This window comes from Hemitrygon akajei, chromosome 5 (assembly GCF_048418815.1).
Source record: "Hemitrygon akajei chromosome 5, sHemAka1.3, whole genome shotgun sequence".
NCBI lineage: Eukaryota > Metazoa > Chordata > Chondrichthyes > Myliobatiformes > Dasyatidae > Hemitrygon > Hemitrygon akajei.
Window position 1 is genome coordinate 76,959,712 of NC_133128.1, and position 18,009 is coordinate 76,977,720.

Consider the following 18,009-nt stretch of genomic DNA (forward strand, 5'->3'; position numbering starts at 1 on the left):
AATGGGACAGAGTGTCTGGGTAATGAGTATAAAATGTGGTGATGACTTGGGGTAGGAACTGAACAACCCAGTAATAGTTTATATGTATCTATTTATAGTCATTTCAGAGCAATGGCCATTATCTGTTAACTTCTTAAACAATAGCTTTCTGATACATAATATTCAAAGAATACCCCCCCACTATACTCTGTAGAGAAATGGAATAACAGAGAGAATGTAAAGGCATTTGTCTCATGAAACCCTGTGTTTCCATTTTAGAGAGCAGTAACACTAGTCTGACAACTGTTCAAATGAATACCATAGGTAATTTAATTTTGTTCCTTCTTCTGTATTATTACAAAATATGAGGTCTGCTGCAGTTTTACATTCTTTTATTTGTTCAGAATTTTGGACCACAGCATTTGCTGTCTATTAATGCATCTAATAAAGCACAAGTAATGTGTTCAGTCTGTTGTACATCTGAAATAGTAACCGTAACAGTAACAGTAACCGTAATAGTATTAATCTCTCATTGCAGAGGGATTGCATATATCTTTCATGGGTTTAGCCAATTCCCTTATGCTGATAAAGATTAAAACAGCTTCTATAACTCATCAAGTTGTTTTTACAAAATGAACAGAATAATTAATTGCGAAAGATATTTTTGCCTCAGTTTCTTTGAGCTCCCGACAAATTATTTACAGTGTATGTAAATTGTTATCTTGGTTGTGGATGGGAAAAAAATTGCCCTGGATCAACACCTTCATGAACATTCCTTTTGAATTGGCCTTTTCTAGGGAGTCAAGATGCTCCAGACACCCAAGTTTCTGAAGACAGTCATCCTTTATACCATTCAGGCAACTGCCTCTGTTACCCAGTCTATTATTGTCTCCAAGTTCTTCTGAGAGAGTGCTTCCTTGATTGTACATAAGTACATCAGTAGAAGTATATTGAGCACAAAGTAAACTCCTAATGTTGTTCATAAGAGAGGCAGAAGGGACTGCAGATGCTGAAATCCTGAGCAACAAACAAGAAGAAATCATGGGTCCAGCAGAACTCTGGGAGGAAAGGAATTGTTTTGAGTTGAAATTCTGCATCAGGACTGAGAGTGGAGAGACAAGACTGCCAGTATAAAGGGGAGAAGAGGAGTGGTGATAAAGGATTCTGAGGTGACTGTTGGAATGATGATGGGCAGTTAGTGCCAGTTAGGTGAGCGGAGGAATGGTGGAGTTGAGATACATTGGCAAGGGAATCATAGGTGGAGGCAGACAAAGAGAGAGAAGGAAAAAGAAGAAATAAACGGACGGAGCAAGGTGGAAGTAGGGAGTGTGAAGAAAGGAGATATTGCTTTTAAGTTTTTTTTCAGATTACATTGGATTAGAGTTAAGAAACTCCTGCCCACTGCTGATGGAAATTTAGAAATCAAATAATTAGTAAAACAAGATGGTAGAATATAATGTTGTGTGGATGATGGGCTGGACTGATGATGGTAGTTGAACAGCACTGATGAAAGTTAAAATCTGAATTTGTTTCTAGTTGGAATGACTTTAAAGGACATTTTTCACTGGTGTTAGTGAATATTTTGTACTGAATTGTCACTATCATTTTGTTCTATTGAGTATTGAAGGGAACTGCCAGTAACTATAATATTCTGTAATAATTACTTGTATTCATTATTCTCAGACTGTACACCAGTGTCAGAATCTACAGATGCATCATAAACAGTATCACACACCGGGCATAGCTGTTTGTCTCATGTGACTTTATATTTTCATTACAGATACCAGTACCGTAACATCACTGCCACTGAATACACCAGGTACAGTCAATTAGTTCTTTCACAATATCGGTAATGTTAGAAACATGTTGCAGAAATTGTTATTCAGAAACATGAGGACTGTTTATGTGATTTATTGTTATCCCTGTACAGGCTGTGGGCACGGCTTTGAGGCCAGTATTTCATACCCATCTCTATAATGAAAGGAAGAACCGTCGCTATTTGTTCTCAAAGTTCAAAGTAAATTTATTATCAAAGTACATGTATGTCCCCATCTAGAACCCAAGGATTCATTCACTTGAGAGCATTCACAGTAAATTCAAAGAAACACAGTAGAATCATGGAATTAATTGGGTTTAAACCTACTGATCCCAATGCGTCTGAATTAACCGGAATTCGCTTCTTATCCAATTCTCTTAAGGAAATTCATTCTGAAGCAGTATCCACCTCTTACTCTCCAGTACAGCCTCATTTCCCAACCGGTTCCAATCAAATAACATTGAATCCCTGCACCCTGACTGCTGACTGACCTGCCTGAGGATTTAATTCCTTTATTTATCTGATTCAAAACATTAATTACTTGAAAATTCTGTCAAAATTTTTTTCTGAAGATTTATGTTCTCAGGAGATTAAATACTTAAGTCATCCTCGATATTTGAATTCAATCATATTTTATATTACCTTGGTAAATCACCCCTATTCCCAATCCAAAGACTGTGGTTTTCAAAAAGTATGTTGTTTTAGTAAATATACGGTACCAACTTTAATTTAGCCAATAAATTGCAAAGGATGTAGGAATGTCTTTGCAACATAGTGTGGCGGAGTATGACGATCCTTCTCCTAGATCCATTATGATAATAACTTTATAACAGTTGTTTTACTGGACATGATCAGAAATAGAATGTAATGGGTAGTGAGTATAAAATGTGGTGATGACTTGGGGTAGGAACTGAACAACCCAGTAATAGTTTATATGTATCTATTTATAGTCATTTCAGAGCAATGGCCATTATCTGTTAACTTCTTAAACAATAGCTTTCTGATACATAATATTCAAAGAATACCCCCCCACTATACTCTGTAGAGAAATGGAATAACAGAGAGAATGTAAAGGCATTTGTCTCATGAAACCCTGTGTTTCCATTTTAGAGAGCAGTAACACTAGTCTGACAACTGTTCAAATGAATACCACAGGTACTTTAATTTTGTTCCTTCTTCTGTATTATTACAAAATATGAGGTCTGCTGCAGTTTTACATTCTTTTATTTGTTCAGAGTTTTGGACCCCAGCATTTGCTGTCTATTAATGCATCTAATAAAGCACAAGTCATGTGTTCAGTCTGTTGTACATCTGAAATAGTAACCGTAACAGTAACAGTAACCGTAATAGTATTAATCTCTCATTGCAGAGGGATTGCCAATTCCCTTATGCTGATAAAGATTAAAACAGCTTCTATAACTCATCAAGTTGTTTTTACAAAAAGAACCAAATAATTAATTGCGAAAGATATTTTTGCCTCAGTTTCTTTGAGCTCCCGACAAATTATTTACAGTGTATGTAAATTGTTATCTTGGTTGTGGATGGGAAAAAAATTGCCCTGGATCAACACCTTCATGAACATTCCTTTTGAATTGGCCTTTTCTAGGGAGACAAAATGCTCCAGACACCCAAGTTTCTGAAGACAGTCATCCTTTATACCATTCAGGCAACTGCCTCTGTTACCCAGTCTATTATTGTCTCCAAGTTCTTCTGAGAGAGTGCTTCCTTGATTGTACATAAGTACATCAGTAGAAGTATATTGAGCACAAAGTAAACTCCTAATGTTGTTCATAAGAGAGGCAGAAGGGACTGCAGATGCTGAAATCCTGAGCAACAAACAAGAAGAAATCATGGGTCCAGCAGAACTCTGGGAGGAAAGGAATTGTTTTGAGTTGAAATTCTGCATCAGGACTGAGAGTGGAGAGACAAGACTGCCAGTATAAAGGGGAGAAGAGGAGTGGTGATAAAGGATTCTGAGGTGACTGTTGGAATGATGATGGGCAGTTAGTGCCAGTTAGGTGAGCGGAGGAATGGTGGAGTTGAGATACATTGGCAAGGGAATCATAGGTGGAGGCAGACAAAGAGAGAGAAGGAAAAAGAAGAAATAAACGGACGGAGCAAGGTGGAAGTAGGGAGTGTGAAGAAAGGAGATATTGCTTTTAAGTTTTTTTTCAGATTACATTGGATTAGAGTTAAGAAACTCCTGCCCACTGCTGATGGAAATTTAGAAATCAAATAATTAGTAAAACAAGATGGTAGAATATAACGTTGTGTGGATGATGGGCTGGACTGATGATGGTAGTTGAACAGCACTGATGAAAGTTAAAATCTGAATTTGTTTCTAGTTGGAATGACTTTAAAGGACATTTTTCACTGGTGTTAGTGAATATTTTGTACTGAATTGTCACTATCATTTTGTTCTATTGAGTATTGAAGGGAACTGCCAGTAACTATAATATTCTGTAATAATTACTTGTATTCATTATTCTCAGACTGTACACCAGTGTCAGAATCTACAGATGCATCATAAACAGTATCACACACCGGGCATAGCTGTTTGTCTCATCTGATTTTATATTTTCATTACAGATACCAGTACCGTAACAACACTGCCACTGAATACACCAGGTACAGTCAATTAGTTCTTTCACAATATCGGTAATGTTAGAAACATGTTGCAGAAATTGTTATTCAGAAACATGAGGACTGTTTATGTGATTTATTGTTATCCCTGTACAGGCTGTGGGCACGGCTTTGAGGCCAGTATTTCATACCCATCTCTATAATGAAAGGAAGAACCATCGCTATTTGTTCTCAAAGTTCAAAGTAAATTTATTATCAAAGTACATGTATGTCCCCATCTAGAACCCAAGGATTCATTCACTTGAGAGCATTCACAGTAAATTCAAAGAAACACAGTAGAATCATGGAATTAATTGGGTCTAAACTTACTGATCCCAATGCGTCTGAATTAACCGGAATTTGCTTCTTATCCAATTCTCTTAAGGAAATTCATTCTGAAGCAGTATCCACCTCTTACTCTCCAGTACAGCCTCATTTCCCAACCGGTTCCAATCAAATAACATTGAATCCCTGCACCCTGACTGCTGACTGACCTGCCTGAGGATTTAATTCCTTTATTTATCTGATTCAAAACATTAATTGAAAATTCTGTCAAAAATTTTTCTGAAGATTTATGTTCTCAGGAGATTAAATACTTCAGTCATCCTCGATATTTGAATTCAATCATATTTTATATTACTTTGGTAAATCACCCCTATTCCCAATCCAAAGACTGTGGTTTTCAAAAAGTATGTTGTTTTAGTAAATATACGGTACCAACTTTAATTTAGCCAATAAATTGCAAAGGATGTAGGAATGTCTTTGCAACATAGTGTGGTGGAGTATGACGATCCTTCTCCTAGATCCACTATGATAATAACTTTATAACAGTTGTTTTACTGGACATGATCAGAAATAGAATGTAATGGGACAGAGTGTCTGGGTAGTGGGTATAAAATGTGGTGATGACTTGGGGTAGGAACTGAACAACCCAGTAATAGTTTATATGTATCTATTTATAGTCATTTCAGAGCAATGGCCATTATCTGTTAACTTCTTAAACAATAGCTTTCTGATACATAATATTCAAAGAATACCCCCCTGCAATACTCTGTAGAGAAAAGGAATAACAGAGAGAATGTAAAGGCATTTGTCTCATGAAACCTTGTGTTTCCATTTTAGAGAGCAGTAACACTAGTCTGACAACTGTTCAAATGAATACCACAGGTACTTTAATTTTGTTCCTTATTCTGTATTATTACAAAATATGAGGACTGCTGCAGTTTTATATTCCTTTGTTTGTTCAGAGTTTTGGACCCCAGCATTTGCTGTCTATTAATGCATCTAATAAAGCACAAGTAATGTGTTCAGTCTGTTGTACATCTGAAATAGTAACCGTAACAGTAACAGTAACTGTAATAGTATTAATCTCTCATTGCAGAGGGATTGCATATATCTTTCATGGGTTTAGCGAACTCCCTTATGCTGACAAAGATTAAAACAGCTTCTATAACTCATCAAGTTGTTTTTACAAAAAGAACCAAATAATTAATTGCGAAAGATATTTTTGCCTCAGTTTCTTTGAGCTCCCAACAAATTATTTACAGTGTATGTAAATTGTTATCTTGGTTGTGGATGGGAAAAAATTGCCCTGGATCAACACCTTCATGAACATTCCTTTTGAATTGGCCTTTTATAGGGAGACAAGATGCTCCAGACACCCAAGTTTCTGAAGACAGTCATCCTTTATACCATTCAGGCAACTGCCTCTGTTACCCAGTCTATTATTGTCTCCAAGTTCTTCTGAGAGAGTGCTTCCTTGATTGTACATAAGTACATCAGTAGAAGTATATTGAGCACAAAGTAAACTCCTAATGTTGTTCATAAGAGAGGCAGAAGGGACTGCAGATGCTGAAATCCTGAGCAACAAACAAGAAGAAATCATGGGTCCAGCAGAACTCTGGGAGGAAAGGAATTGTTTTGAGTTGAAATTCTGCATCAGGACTGAGAGTGGAGAGACAAGACTGCCAGTATAAAGGGGAGAAGAGGAGTGGTGATAAAGGATTCTGAGGTGACTGTTGGAATGATGATGGGCAGTTAGTGCCAGTTAGGTGAGCGGAGGAATGGTGGAGTTGAGATACATTGGCAAGGGAATCATAGGTGGAGGCAGACAAAGAGAGAGAAGGAAAAGGAAGAAATAAACGGACGGAGCAAGGTGGAAGTAGGGAGTGTGAAGAAAGGAGATGTTGCTTTTAAGTTTCTTTTCAGATTACATTGGATTAGAGTTAAGAAACTCCTGCCCACTGCTGATGGAAATTTAGATATCAAATAGTTAGTAAAACAGGATGGTAGAATATAATGTTGTGTGGATGATGGGCTGGACTGGTGATGGGTGTTGAACAGCACTGATGAAAGTTAAAATCTGAATTTGTTTCTAGTTGGAATGACTTTAGCCCACAGGACATTTTTCACCGGTGTTAGTGAATATTTTGTACAGAGTTGTCACTAGGTTATTATTTTGTTCTATTGAGTATCGAAGGGAACTGCCAGTACCTATGATATTCTTTAATAACTACTTGTATTCATTATTCTCAGACTGTACACCAGTGTCAGAATCTACAGATGCACCATAAACAGTATAACACATAGCTGTTTGTCTCATCTGATTTTATATTTTCATTACAGATACCAGTACCGTAACATCACTGCCACTGAATACACCAGGTACAGTCAATTAGTTCTTTCACAATATCGGTAATGTTAGAAACATGTTGCAGAAATTGTTGTTCAGAAACATGAGAACTGTCCATGAGATTTATTGTTATCCCTGTACAGGCTGTGGGCACGGCTTTGAGGCCAGTATTTGATACCCATCTCTATAATGAAAGGAAGAACCGTCGCTATTTGTTCTCAAAGTTCAAAGTAAATTTATTATCGAAGTACATGTATGTCCCTATCTAGAACCCAAGGATTCATTCACTTGAGAGCGTTCACAGTAAATTCAAAGAAACACAGTAGAATCATTGAATTAATTGGGTCTAAACCTACTGATCCCAAAGTGTCTGAATTAACCGGAATTCTCTTCTTATCCAATTCTCTTAAGGAAATTCATTCTGAAGCAGTATCCACCTCTTACTCTCTGGTACAGCCTCATTTCCCAACCGGTTCCAATCAAATAAAATTGAATCCCTGCGCCCTGACTGCTGACTGACCTGCCTGAGGATTTAATTCCTTTATTTATCTGATTCAAAACATTAATTACTTGAAAATTCTGTCAAAATTTTTTTCTGAAGATTTATGTTCTCAGGAGATTAAATACTTAGGTCTTCCTCGATATTTGAATTCAATCATATTTTATATTACTTTGGTAAATCACCCCTATTCCCAATCCAAAGACTGTGGTTTTCAAAAAGTATGTTGTTTTAGTAAATATACGGTACCAACTTTAATTTAGCCAATAAATTGCAAAGGATGTAGGAATGTCTTTGCAACATAGTGTGGTGGAGTATGACGATCCTTCTCCGAGATCCATTATGATAATAACTTTAAAACAGTTGTTTTACTGGACATGATCAGAAATAGAATGTAATGGGACAGAGTGTCTGGGTAGTGAGTATAAAATGTGGTGATGACTTGGGGTAGGAACTGAACAACCCAGTAATAGTTTATATGTATCTATTTATAGTCATTTCAGAGCAATGGCCATTATCTGTTAACTTCTTAAACATTAGCTTTCTGATACATAATATTCAAAGGATACCCCCCTGTTATACTCTGTAGAGAAAAGGAATAACAGAGAGAATGTAAAGGCATTTGTCTCATGAAACCTTGTGTTTCCATTTTAGAGAGCAGTAACACTAGTCTGACAACTGTTCAAATGAATACCACAGGTACTTTAATTTTGTTCCTTATTCTGTATTATTACAAAATATGAGGACTGCTGCAGTTTTATATTCCTTTGTTTGTTCAGAGTTTTGGACCCCAGCATTTGCTGTCTATTAATGCATCTAATAAAGCACAAGTAATGTGTTCAGTCTGTTGTACATCTGAAATAGTAACCGTAACAGTAACAGTAACCGTAATAGTATTAATCTCTCATAGCAGAGAGATTGCATGTATCGTTCATTGGTTTAGCCAATTCCCTTATGCTGATAAAGATTAAAACAGCTTCTATAACTCATCAAGTTATTTTTACTAAAAGAACCAAATAATTAATTGCGAAAGATATTTTTGCCTCAGTTTCTTTGAGCTCCCGACAAATTATTTACAGTGTATGTAAATTGTTATCTTGGTTGTGGACAGGAATAAAATTGCCCTGGATCAACACCTTCATGAACATCCCTTTTGAATTGGCCTTTTCTAGTGAGACAAGATTCTCCAGACACCCAAGTTTCTGAAGACAGTCATCTTTTATACCATTCAGGCAACTGCCTCTGTTACCCAGTCTATTATTGTCTCCAAGTTCTTCTGAGAGAGTGCTTCCTTGATTGTACATAAGTACACCAGTAGATGTATGTTGAGCACAAAGTAAACTCCTAATGTTGTTCATAAGAGAGGCAGAAGGGACTGCAGATGCTGAAATCCTGAGCAACAAACAAGAAGAAATCATGGGTCCAGCAGAACTCTGGGAGGAAAGGAACTGTTTTGAGTTGAAATTCTGCATCAGGACTGAGAGTGGAGAGACAAGACTGCCAGTGTAAAGGGGAGAAGAGGAGTGGTGATAAAGGATTCTGAGGTGACTGTTGGAATGATGATGGGCAGTTAGTGCCAGTTAGGTGAGCGGAGGAATGGTGGAGTTGAGATACATTGGCAAGGGAATCATAGGTGGAGGCAGACAAAGAGAGAGGAGGAAAAGGAAGAAATAAACGGACGGAGCAAGGTGGAAGTAGGGAGTGTGAAGAAAGGAGATATTGCTTTTAAGTTTCTTTCCAGATTACATTGGATTAGAGTTAAGAAACTCCTGCGCAGTGCTGATGGAAATTTAGAAATCAAATAATTAGTAAAACAAGATAGTGGAATAGAATGTTGTGTGGATGATGGGCTGGACTGGTGATGGGTGTTGAACAACACTGATGAAAGTTAAAATCTGAATTTGTTTCTAGTTGGAATGACTTTAGCCCAAAGGACATTTTTCACCGGTGTTAGTGAATATTTTGTACAGAGTTGTCACTAGGTTATTATTTTGTTCTATTGAGTACTGAAGGTGTTACGTACCCCGTAACTGGGTCACTTACCAGCAAAGATAGAGAGGTCCGTTGAAGTCTGGTGGTACTATTTTTAACAGTATTTATTGATAAAAATACACAAAAATAATATCAATGCAACCATACAGATAATATACATCAGCAATACTAAATCTAAAAGCGTGGGTATAATAATAATCAATCAGAAATAACTCTATCATTGTCTAGGGGATAACATATTGTCCGATGGAAATATAAAAGTCACTCAAGTTCATTCAAGCTGCAGGCTGCAGCCTTTGTTTGGAGTCAAGAGAGAGAATTTAAAACTTGCCCATTCCTTTTATGATGTCAATCCTTCGAGAGTCGTTGGGGCTGATTTCTCCTTTGTTTTAGCTAAAGCCATTCTGCCGTGGCAAGGCCCACCAATTCTGAGGCAAATGGAAAAGGACGCACGTAGGCTTTCCACGGGCTTTTGCTATTACGCTGTTACAGGATTTCTAGTGTTTTTTCTGGTGCGTCTAAAGGGGCTGTTCCCCCAGACCCTCTTTTATCCTGACTCACAGGGTTTCAGATGTCAATCAGGGTGGAGGGATGCCTCCCCTCCACCAGCCCACTTTTGGTCATCCCCTGAGGGCTTCAAATAAATAGCACCGTACTCAATACACAATTCTGTCTCCAAGAGACAATGGCCGTTTCCCGTAGCTTTGTATCACCGAGGGGCCAAGACATTCCAAACGTCTCTCTCTCATTTCCTGGGTCTCCTGACCTGAATTAATAGCGATCTTGCGATTCTCAAAAAGGAGGGGGCACAGGCGTAACTCCCCCTTTCTTCAACGTGTTTTTACCATCGGTAAAAACGAAGTAATACAGAGTCTTACAGGATTTTAGAATCTAACACAATACAAAAGCTATTTTTTCACTACAGCGTAATACAGTTAAACATTCAATTCAGCACCTAAACAGGTAACGATTACATTGTCACTTCCTTTAATATCTTAACATCTTGTACCTTACTAAAGTCTTGTAGCATCAGACTCCAATTTAATAACCACCTATTTTTTTCTTTCCTTCAGCAAGCAAAAACTAAAGAGTTGTGATCTTATCTTACGTGTATACTACAAAAGTTCATGCAAAATACTAATCTTTATGTTACTTTCAAACTTAACAGTCAAGCTTCCATGGGGTTGTCTTTATTATTCACATGCTTTGTCGAAATCCCGTAAAACAACGGCTTCTGCTATTTAAAAATGGCGTCCCCATTAACCCTCGCCTCTTTTCCGGTTAACTCCCACATGGGGAGCTTGTGCACCCTGGCGAAATAGGCTTTCGCCCGCTCCTTTCATAGGAGTTATTTTATCAACAATGTGTTCCAAACTTAGACCATTTCCCGAATTTCCACCCAATTCTTTAATTTTACGCAAGTTGCTAGTTTTCTCTTCAGGACCCTTGAGGCTATTAGTTTTTAGTTTAAACTCTTTGTTCAAACAGCATTTCAAATTCTGCCTTTTTACACCACACTCTGGAATAACAATAGCGTGTGGGGCCCCTTTACCTTCCAACTCAACCTGTAATTGATTCACAGGCTTTGTGGTACCATGCCATTGTCTCTGTAGCCTGGTTGCTGCTTTTGATATCAGTCCAGCCTTTAAATTTTCTTCATTCAATCTGGGAACTACATATTTCCCCTTTCCTTCGATAATAATATTCACCCCACCACCTTTGATCTCCTCACTGACTTTTAACACACCTTCGAGCACAAACACCTGGGAACTCTCACTTCCCACTATTACCAAGGTTAACCCTTTCTTCACTGAACCAAGTCCATCTGACCCAAAAGGATTGCATTCCTTTTCAACTGAATCAAATACCTCAGACTTTTTCTGAGCTCCATTACTAGGTTCAGTACCACGTGCATCCACATCTTGGATACACTCAAACAGGACATTTGCCTCTTCCAGGCCTTCAATACCCGTACCCAGTCCAAATTCTAAATTCCCCTGATCCTCCCAGCTACTCTCTGGGCAACTCCCTTCCGGAGTAAACTCAACCCCGCGGGCTGAAACAACCTCATCTGCCAACCCAGCAGACTTCTTCAAGGTAAGGGCACCCTTTTCATCTAGGACTGCCCTCATTTCATTATTGGGAACACCTTTAGAATTTTCCACTTCTTCAAACAGTTTTGCCAAACCAGACAGATCATCCATGTCCAACCCTGGACCTTTTAACAGCTTTATCTGTTTCTCATCATTATTTCGTGCCTCTAGAACTTTTCTCCTTGCTAAGGGCAGGTCTACCTCCTCTCCGTTACTCTCTTTCACTTTACTACTCTTAGATTTACCACTCTCTAAACCCTTGTGGTACAGGGTCGGTAAAAACACCTCGGCCAACTCGATACCGGCCGGATTTAAACTGCTCTCATTCTCAGCTGCCTTTCTCGACAGGCTGCGAGTGATTGCACATGCAGGATAGATCTTTGGATCTAGGGGCGGAGCCTCAACACTCACAGGCTGTCTCGTCAGTGTCATTGCTGACCAAACCTTACCACTGGCTAAATCATTACCCAGAAGAATGTCCGCGTCAGTTCTCGGGAATTCTGATCGCACCCCCATTTCAACTGGTCCAGAGACTAGCTCACAATTCATAATGATCCTATGCAAGGGCACCATTTCCGTCCCTTTTCCTATTTCTTTCCCAGCTACCATTCCCATCTTGCGACCAAAATCTAGTACCTTACTGCTAATCAATGACAGTTCAGCGCCCATGTCTCTCCAGATCCGCACAGGAACTGGTGGGTCTCCCTCCCTCACAGACACGGGTCCGTTTGACATACAAGTCTCAGACCCTTCTCGTACTCTGTCTACCCGGGGCTCTCTTGTCGATTTACTGATTACCACGGCACATCTGATAGGGACTGCTGCTTTCCCTTTTCCTGTCTCCCTCCTCGGAGTAAAGCACGTATATGCAATATGTCCCCCCTTTCCACAATTAAAACAGGTCAAGCCCGGAAACCTCTGGCCATCTTGCCTCTCCTCCCCAACCTTACCACTAGCTCCCGGCGGGACGTCTGCCTCAGCCGGTGGGCTTTCTCTATCATTCCCACGGTCTCTCTGGGAACTTTTATTCGAGGAAAACTTTGTCTTGTGGGTTAGGGCATATTCATCTGCGAAACTAGCAAATTCGGAGATGGACTTATTCGGCTTCTCATTCAAATACATCCGGATATCCTCCGAAACACCACTTTTAAATTCCTCAATCAGAATTAACACCCTGAGATGCCAAAAATCCTCTTCCACTATCTCTGCTGTGCACCAACGGTCCAAGAGCACACCCTTCTCATAGGCAAACTCAATATACGTCTGATTCCACCCTTTCTTTAAATTTCTGAACTTTTGTCTATATGCTTCAGGTACCAATTCATAAGTCCAGAGAATGGCCGCTTTTACTTTGTCATAACTCTCCGCCTCTTCCTCCTCCATGGACAATGCCGTATATGCTCGTTGTGCCTTCCCTTTTAACACACTTTGTAACAATGCCACCCACTGCTCTTTGGGCCACTTCTGATTCACTGCCACCTTTTCAAAAAGCAAGAAATAACTATCAACATCCGTCTCCTCCAATGGAGGTACTAACCTAAACTCCCGACTAACATTAAACCGCTCCTCTCGGTCTGACCCTTGAGCTCTTCACTCTTGCCTTAACTTCTCCATATCCAAGTCATGTTGCCTCTGTTTCTCCACCTCCCTCTCCTTCTCGGCTCTTTCCCTCTCTTTTTCAGCTGCTTCCAGCTGTTTTAACTGAATTTCATGCTCTCTTTGCTTCTCAGCTCGGTCCTGCTCTTTCTTCACCTCTAACCCCTTTAGCTGGAGCTCATGCTCCCTTTTCACTGCTAACTCTTTTAGCTGGAGCTCATGCTCCCTTTGTCTCTCGGCTCTTTTTTTCCCTTTCTCTCTCTTGGCTCTTTCTTTCTCCTTCTCAGCTGCTTCCAGCTGCTTTAACTTAATTGCATGTTCCAACCTTAATTTCTCCAACTCTAACTGAGCCATCCCACTGGCTGGTACCTTTTCAGGGATATTTTCCAATACCTCAGCTGCAAACACATTCTTCTCAATATAATACTGAGTTATGGCCCTTCGCACCTCCCACTTTTTCATTGACAACCTCACCTCTGCGAGGTTTAACCCCTTCGCCATATTTATCAAGTCTGATTTGGTGGCCACCTCTAGGGCCTCCAGAGTCGGGTTTTCTATAAATTCACCCACGTCCATCTTTGCTGGTTTCCCATCTGGCTACCCGTGTAACCAGATCCAGGTTTGGACTTACAAGCCCGATTCATTGGCCTTCCAATTTGGTTTCTAATCCCGGACGAGCCCCCAATTGTTACGTACCCCGTAACTGGGTCACTTACCAGCAAAGATAGAGAGGTCCATTGAAGTCTGATGGTACTATTTTTAACAGTATTTATTGATAAAAATACACAAAAATAATATCAATGCAACCATACAGATAATATACATCGTCAATACTAAATCTAAAAGCGTGGGTATAATAATAATCAATCAGAAATAACTCTATCATTGTCTAGGGGATAATGTATTGTCCGATGGAAATATAAAAGTCACTCAAGTTCATTCAAGCTGCAGGCTGCAGCCTTTGGTTGGAGTCAAGAGAGAGAGTTTAAAACTTGCCCATTCCTTTTATGATGTCAATCCTTCGAGAGTCATTGGGGCTGATTTCTCCTTTGTTTTAGCTAAAGCCGTTCTGCTGTGGCAAGGCCCACCAATTCCAAGGCAAATGGAAAAGGACGCACGTGGGCTTTCCACGGGCTTTCGCTGTTACGCTGTTACAGGATTTCTAGTGTTTCTTCTGGTGCATCTAAAGGGGCTGTTCCCACAGACCCTCTTTTATCCTGACTCACAGGATTTCAGATGTCAATCAGGGTGGAGGGATGCCTCCCCTCAACCAGCCTACTTTTGGTCATTCCCTGAGGGCTTCAAATAAATAGCACCATACTCAATACACAATTCCCTCTCCAAGAGACAATGGCCGTTTCCCATAGCTTTGTATCGCCGAGGGGCCAAGACATTCTAAACATCTCTCTCTCATTTCCTGGGACTCCTGACCTGAATTAATAGCGATCTTGCGATTCTCAAAAAGGAGGGGGCACAGGCGTAACAAAGGAAACTGCCAGTACCTATGATATTCATTAATAACTACTTGTATTCATTATTCTCAGACTGTACACCAGTGTCATAGTCTACAGATGCACCATAAACAGTATCACACACCGGGCATAGCTGTTTGTCTCACGTGACTTTATATTTTCATTACAGATATCAGTACCGTAACATCACTGACACCGAATACACCAGGTACAGTCAATTAGTTCTTTCACAATATCGGTAATGTTAGAAACATGTTGCAGAAATTGTTGTTCAGAAACATGAGGACTGTCCATGAGATTTATTGTTATGCCTGTACAGGCTGTCGGCACGGCTTTGAGGCCAGTATTGAATACCCATCTCTATAATGAAATGAAAAACTGGAGCTATTTGTTCTCAAAGTTCAAAGTAAATTTATTATTGAAGTACATGTATGTCCCCATCTAGAACCCAAGGATTCGTTCACTTGAGAGCATTCGCAGTAAATTCAAAGAAACACAGTAGAATCGTTGAATTAATTGGGTCTAAATCTACTGATCCCAATGCGTCTGAATTAACCAGAATTCTCTTCTTATCCAATTCTCTTAAGGAAATTCATTCTGAAACAGTATCTACCTCGTACTCTCCGGTACAGCCTCATTTCCCAACCGGTTCCAATCAAATAACATTGAATCCCTGCACCCTGACTGCTGACTGACCTGCCTGAGGATTTAATTCCTTTATTTATCTGATTCAAAACATTCATTACATAATGTTGGTGGAGTATGACAATCCTTCTCCGAGATCCACTATGATAATAACTTTATAGCAGTTGTTTTACTGGACATTATCAGAAATAGAATGTAATGGGACAGAGTGTCTGGGTAGTGAGTATAAAATGTGGTGATGACTTGGGGTAGGAACTGAACAACCCAGTAATAGTTTATATGTATCTATTTATAGTCATTTCAGAGCAATGGCCATTATCTGTTAACTTCTTAAACAATAGCTTTCTGATACATAATATTCAAAGGATACCCCCCTGTTATACTCTGTAGAGGAAAGGAATAACAGAGAGAATGTAAAGGCATTTGTCTCATGAAACCTTGTGTTTCCATTTTAGAGAGCAGTAACACTAGTCTGACAACTGTTCAAATGAATACCACAGGTACTTTAATTTTGTTCCTTATTCTGTATTATTACAAAATATGAGGACTGCTGCAGTTTTATATTCCTTTGTTTGTTCAGAGTTTTGGACCCCAGCATTTGCTGTCTATTAATGCATCTAATAAAGCACAAGTAATGTGTTCAGTCTGTTGTACGTCTGAAATAGTAACCGTAACAGTATTAATCTCTCATTGCAGAGAGATTGCATATATCTGTTTTACATGGGTATACCCAATTCCCTTATGCTGACAAAGATTAAAACAGCTTCTATAACTCATCAAGTTGTTTTTACAAAATGAACCAAATAATTAATTGCGAAAGATATTTTTTGTCTCAGTTTCTTTGAGCTCCAGACAAATTATTTACAGTGTATGTAAATTGTTATCTTGGTTGTGGACGGGAAAAAAATTGCCCTGGATCAACACCTTCATGAACATTCCTTTTGAATTGGCCTTTTCTAGGGAGACAAGATGCTCCAGACACCCAAGTTTCTGAAGACAGTCATCCTTTATACCATTCAGGCAACTGCCTCTGTTACCCAGTCTATTATTGTCTCCAAGTTCTTCTGAGAGAGTGCTTCCTTGATTGTACATAAGTACATCAGTAGATGTATGTTGAGCACAAAGTAAACTCCTAATGTTGTTCATAAGAGAGGCTCAAGGGACTGCAGATGCTGAAATCCTGAGCAACAAACAAGAAGAAATCATGGGTCAAACAGCATCTGTGGGAGGAAAGGAACGTTTAACATTTTGAGTTGAAATTCTGCATCAGGACTCAGAGTGGAGAGGCAAGACAGCCAGTTGAAAAGGGAGTGGCAAAATCGATTCCACGGTGACTGATGGACTGCTGATGTGTGTAAGATGACAGGTATTTAGTGCTCGCTAGAAGAGAGGATTGCTGGTGGAGTTGTGAGACATTGGTAGATGAATTATAGATGGAGGCAGACAAAGAGAAGGAAGGAGAAGGAAGGAGAAGGAAGAAAAAAGAGAGAGGGCCATGGTGAGAGGCAGGGAATGTGCAGAAAGGAGAGATTGCTTTTAATTTCCTTTTAATATTACATTGGAATAAGGCTTAGAAATACCTCCCATCTGCTGATGGAATATTTGAAAAAAATAGAAAAAAACATTTCAGTTTTCAGACATAATTAGTGAAACATGATAGTAGATGAGAATATTGTGTGGAAGATGGAATGGACTGTTGACAGCAGCTGTACAATGCTGATGGAAGTTAAGAATTTGTTTCTGGTTGGAATGACTTTGGCCCAAAGGACATTTTTCGCTGGTGTTAGCTAATATTTTTATTAAGTTGTCATTAGCTTATTACATAGTTCTATTGAGTATTGAAGGGAATTGCCAGTACATATGAAATTCTTAAAATCTGCTTGTGTTCATTATTCTCAGACTGTACACCAGTGTCATCGTCTACAGATGTACCATAAACAGTATCACACACCAGGCATAGCTGTTTGTCTCATGTGACTTTATATTTTCATTACAGATATCAGTACCGTAACATCACTGACACCGAATACCACAGGTACAGTCAATTTGTTCTTTCACAGTATCAGTAATATTAGAAACATGATACAGAAATTGTTATTCAGAAACATGAGGACTGTTCACGTGATTTATTGTTATCCCTGTACAGGCTGTGGGCACGGCTTTAGGGGTCAGTATTTATTGCCCATCTCTATAATGAAAGGAAGAACCAAGGCTATTAGTTCCCAATGTTCATAGTAAATTTATTATCAAATTAGATGCATGTCACCGTATACTACCCTGGGATTCATTCTCTAGCAGGCATTTACAGTAAATACAAAGAAACATGATAGAATCAATGTAAAACCACACACGAGACAGACCAAACAAAGTGCAGATATACCAAACACGACAAATTGTGCAAATACAGATACAAAAGAAGAAAAAAGAGTAAATAAAATAATAATAATAATAAATAAGCAATAAATATCGAGAAGCTGCGATGAAGAGTCACTGAAAGTGAGTCCATGGGTGATTGCATTATTAAGTTGAGTAAAGTTCTAATGTGTCTGTGAGGGGTCTTTGAAACGTGCAGTTCCCTGAATAGGTTCAGCACCCTCCTCCCTTCAAATAGGCTTGTTTGAAATATATGTACCTAATTCTACCATGATTCTATAATAATCATG

At 39.1% G+C, this 18,009-nt stretch overlaps 1 protein-coding gene across 1 annotated transcript in view; it reads left to right on the forward strand.

Moving 5' to 3' along the window:
- The window catches only part of LOC140727897 (uncharacterized), a 193,654-nt gene that overhangs the window by 113,898 nt on the left and 61,747 nt on the right, over nt 1–18,009 (forward strand). The window contains exons 30-38 of the mRNA XM_073045834.1: nt 1,760–1,798; nt 2,906–2,950; nt 4,385–4,423; nt 5,540–5,584; nt 7,043–7,081; nt 8,203–8,247; nt 14,871–14,909; nt 15,802–15,846; nt 17,343–17,381. Of these exons, the coding sequence (XP_072901935.1) occupies nt 1,760–1,798; nt 2,906–2,950; nt 4,385–4,423; nt 5,540–5,584; nt 7,043–7,081; nt 8,203–8,247; nt 14,871–14,909; nt 15,802–15,846; nt 17,343–17,381 (375 nt within the window). The remainder of the gene's footprint in view (nt 1–1,759; nt 1,799–2,905; nt 2,951–4,384; nt 4,424–5,539; nt 5,585–7,042; nt 7,082–8,202; nt 8,248–14,870; nt 14,910–15,801; nt 15,847–17,342; nt 17,382–18,009) is intronic.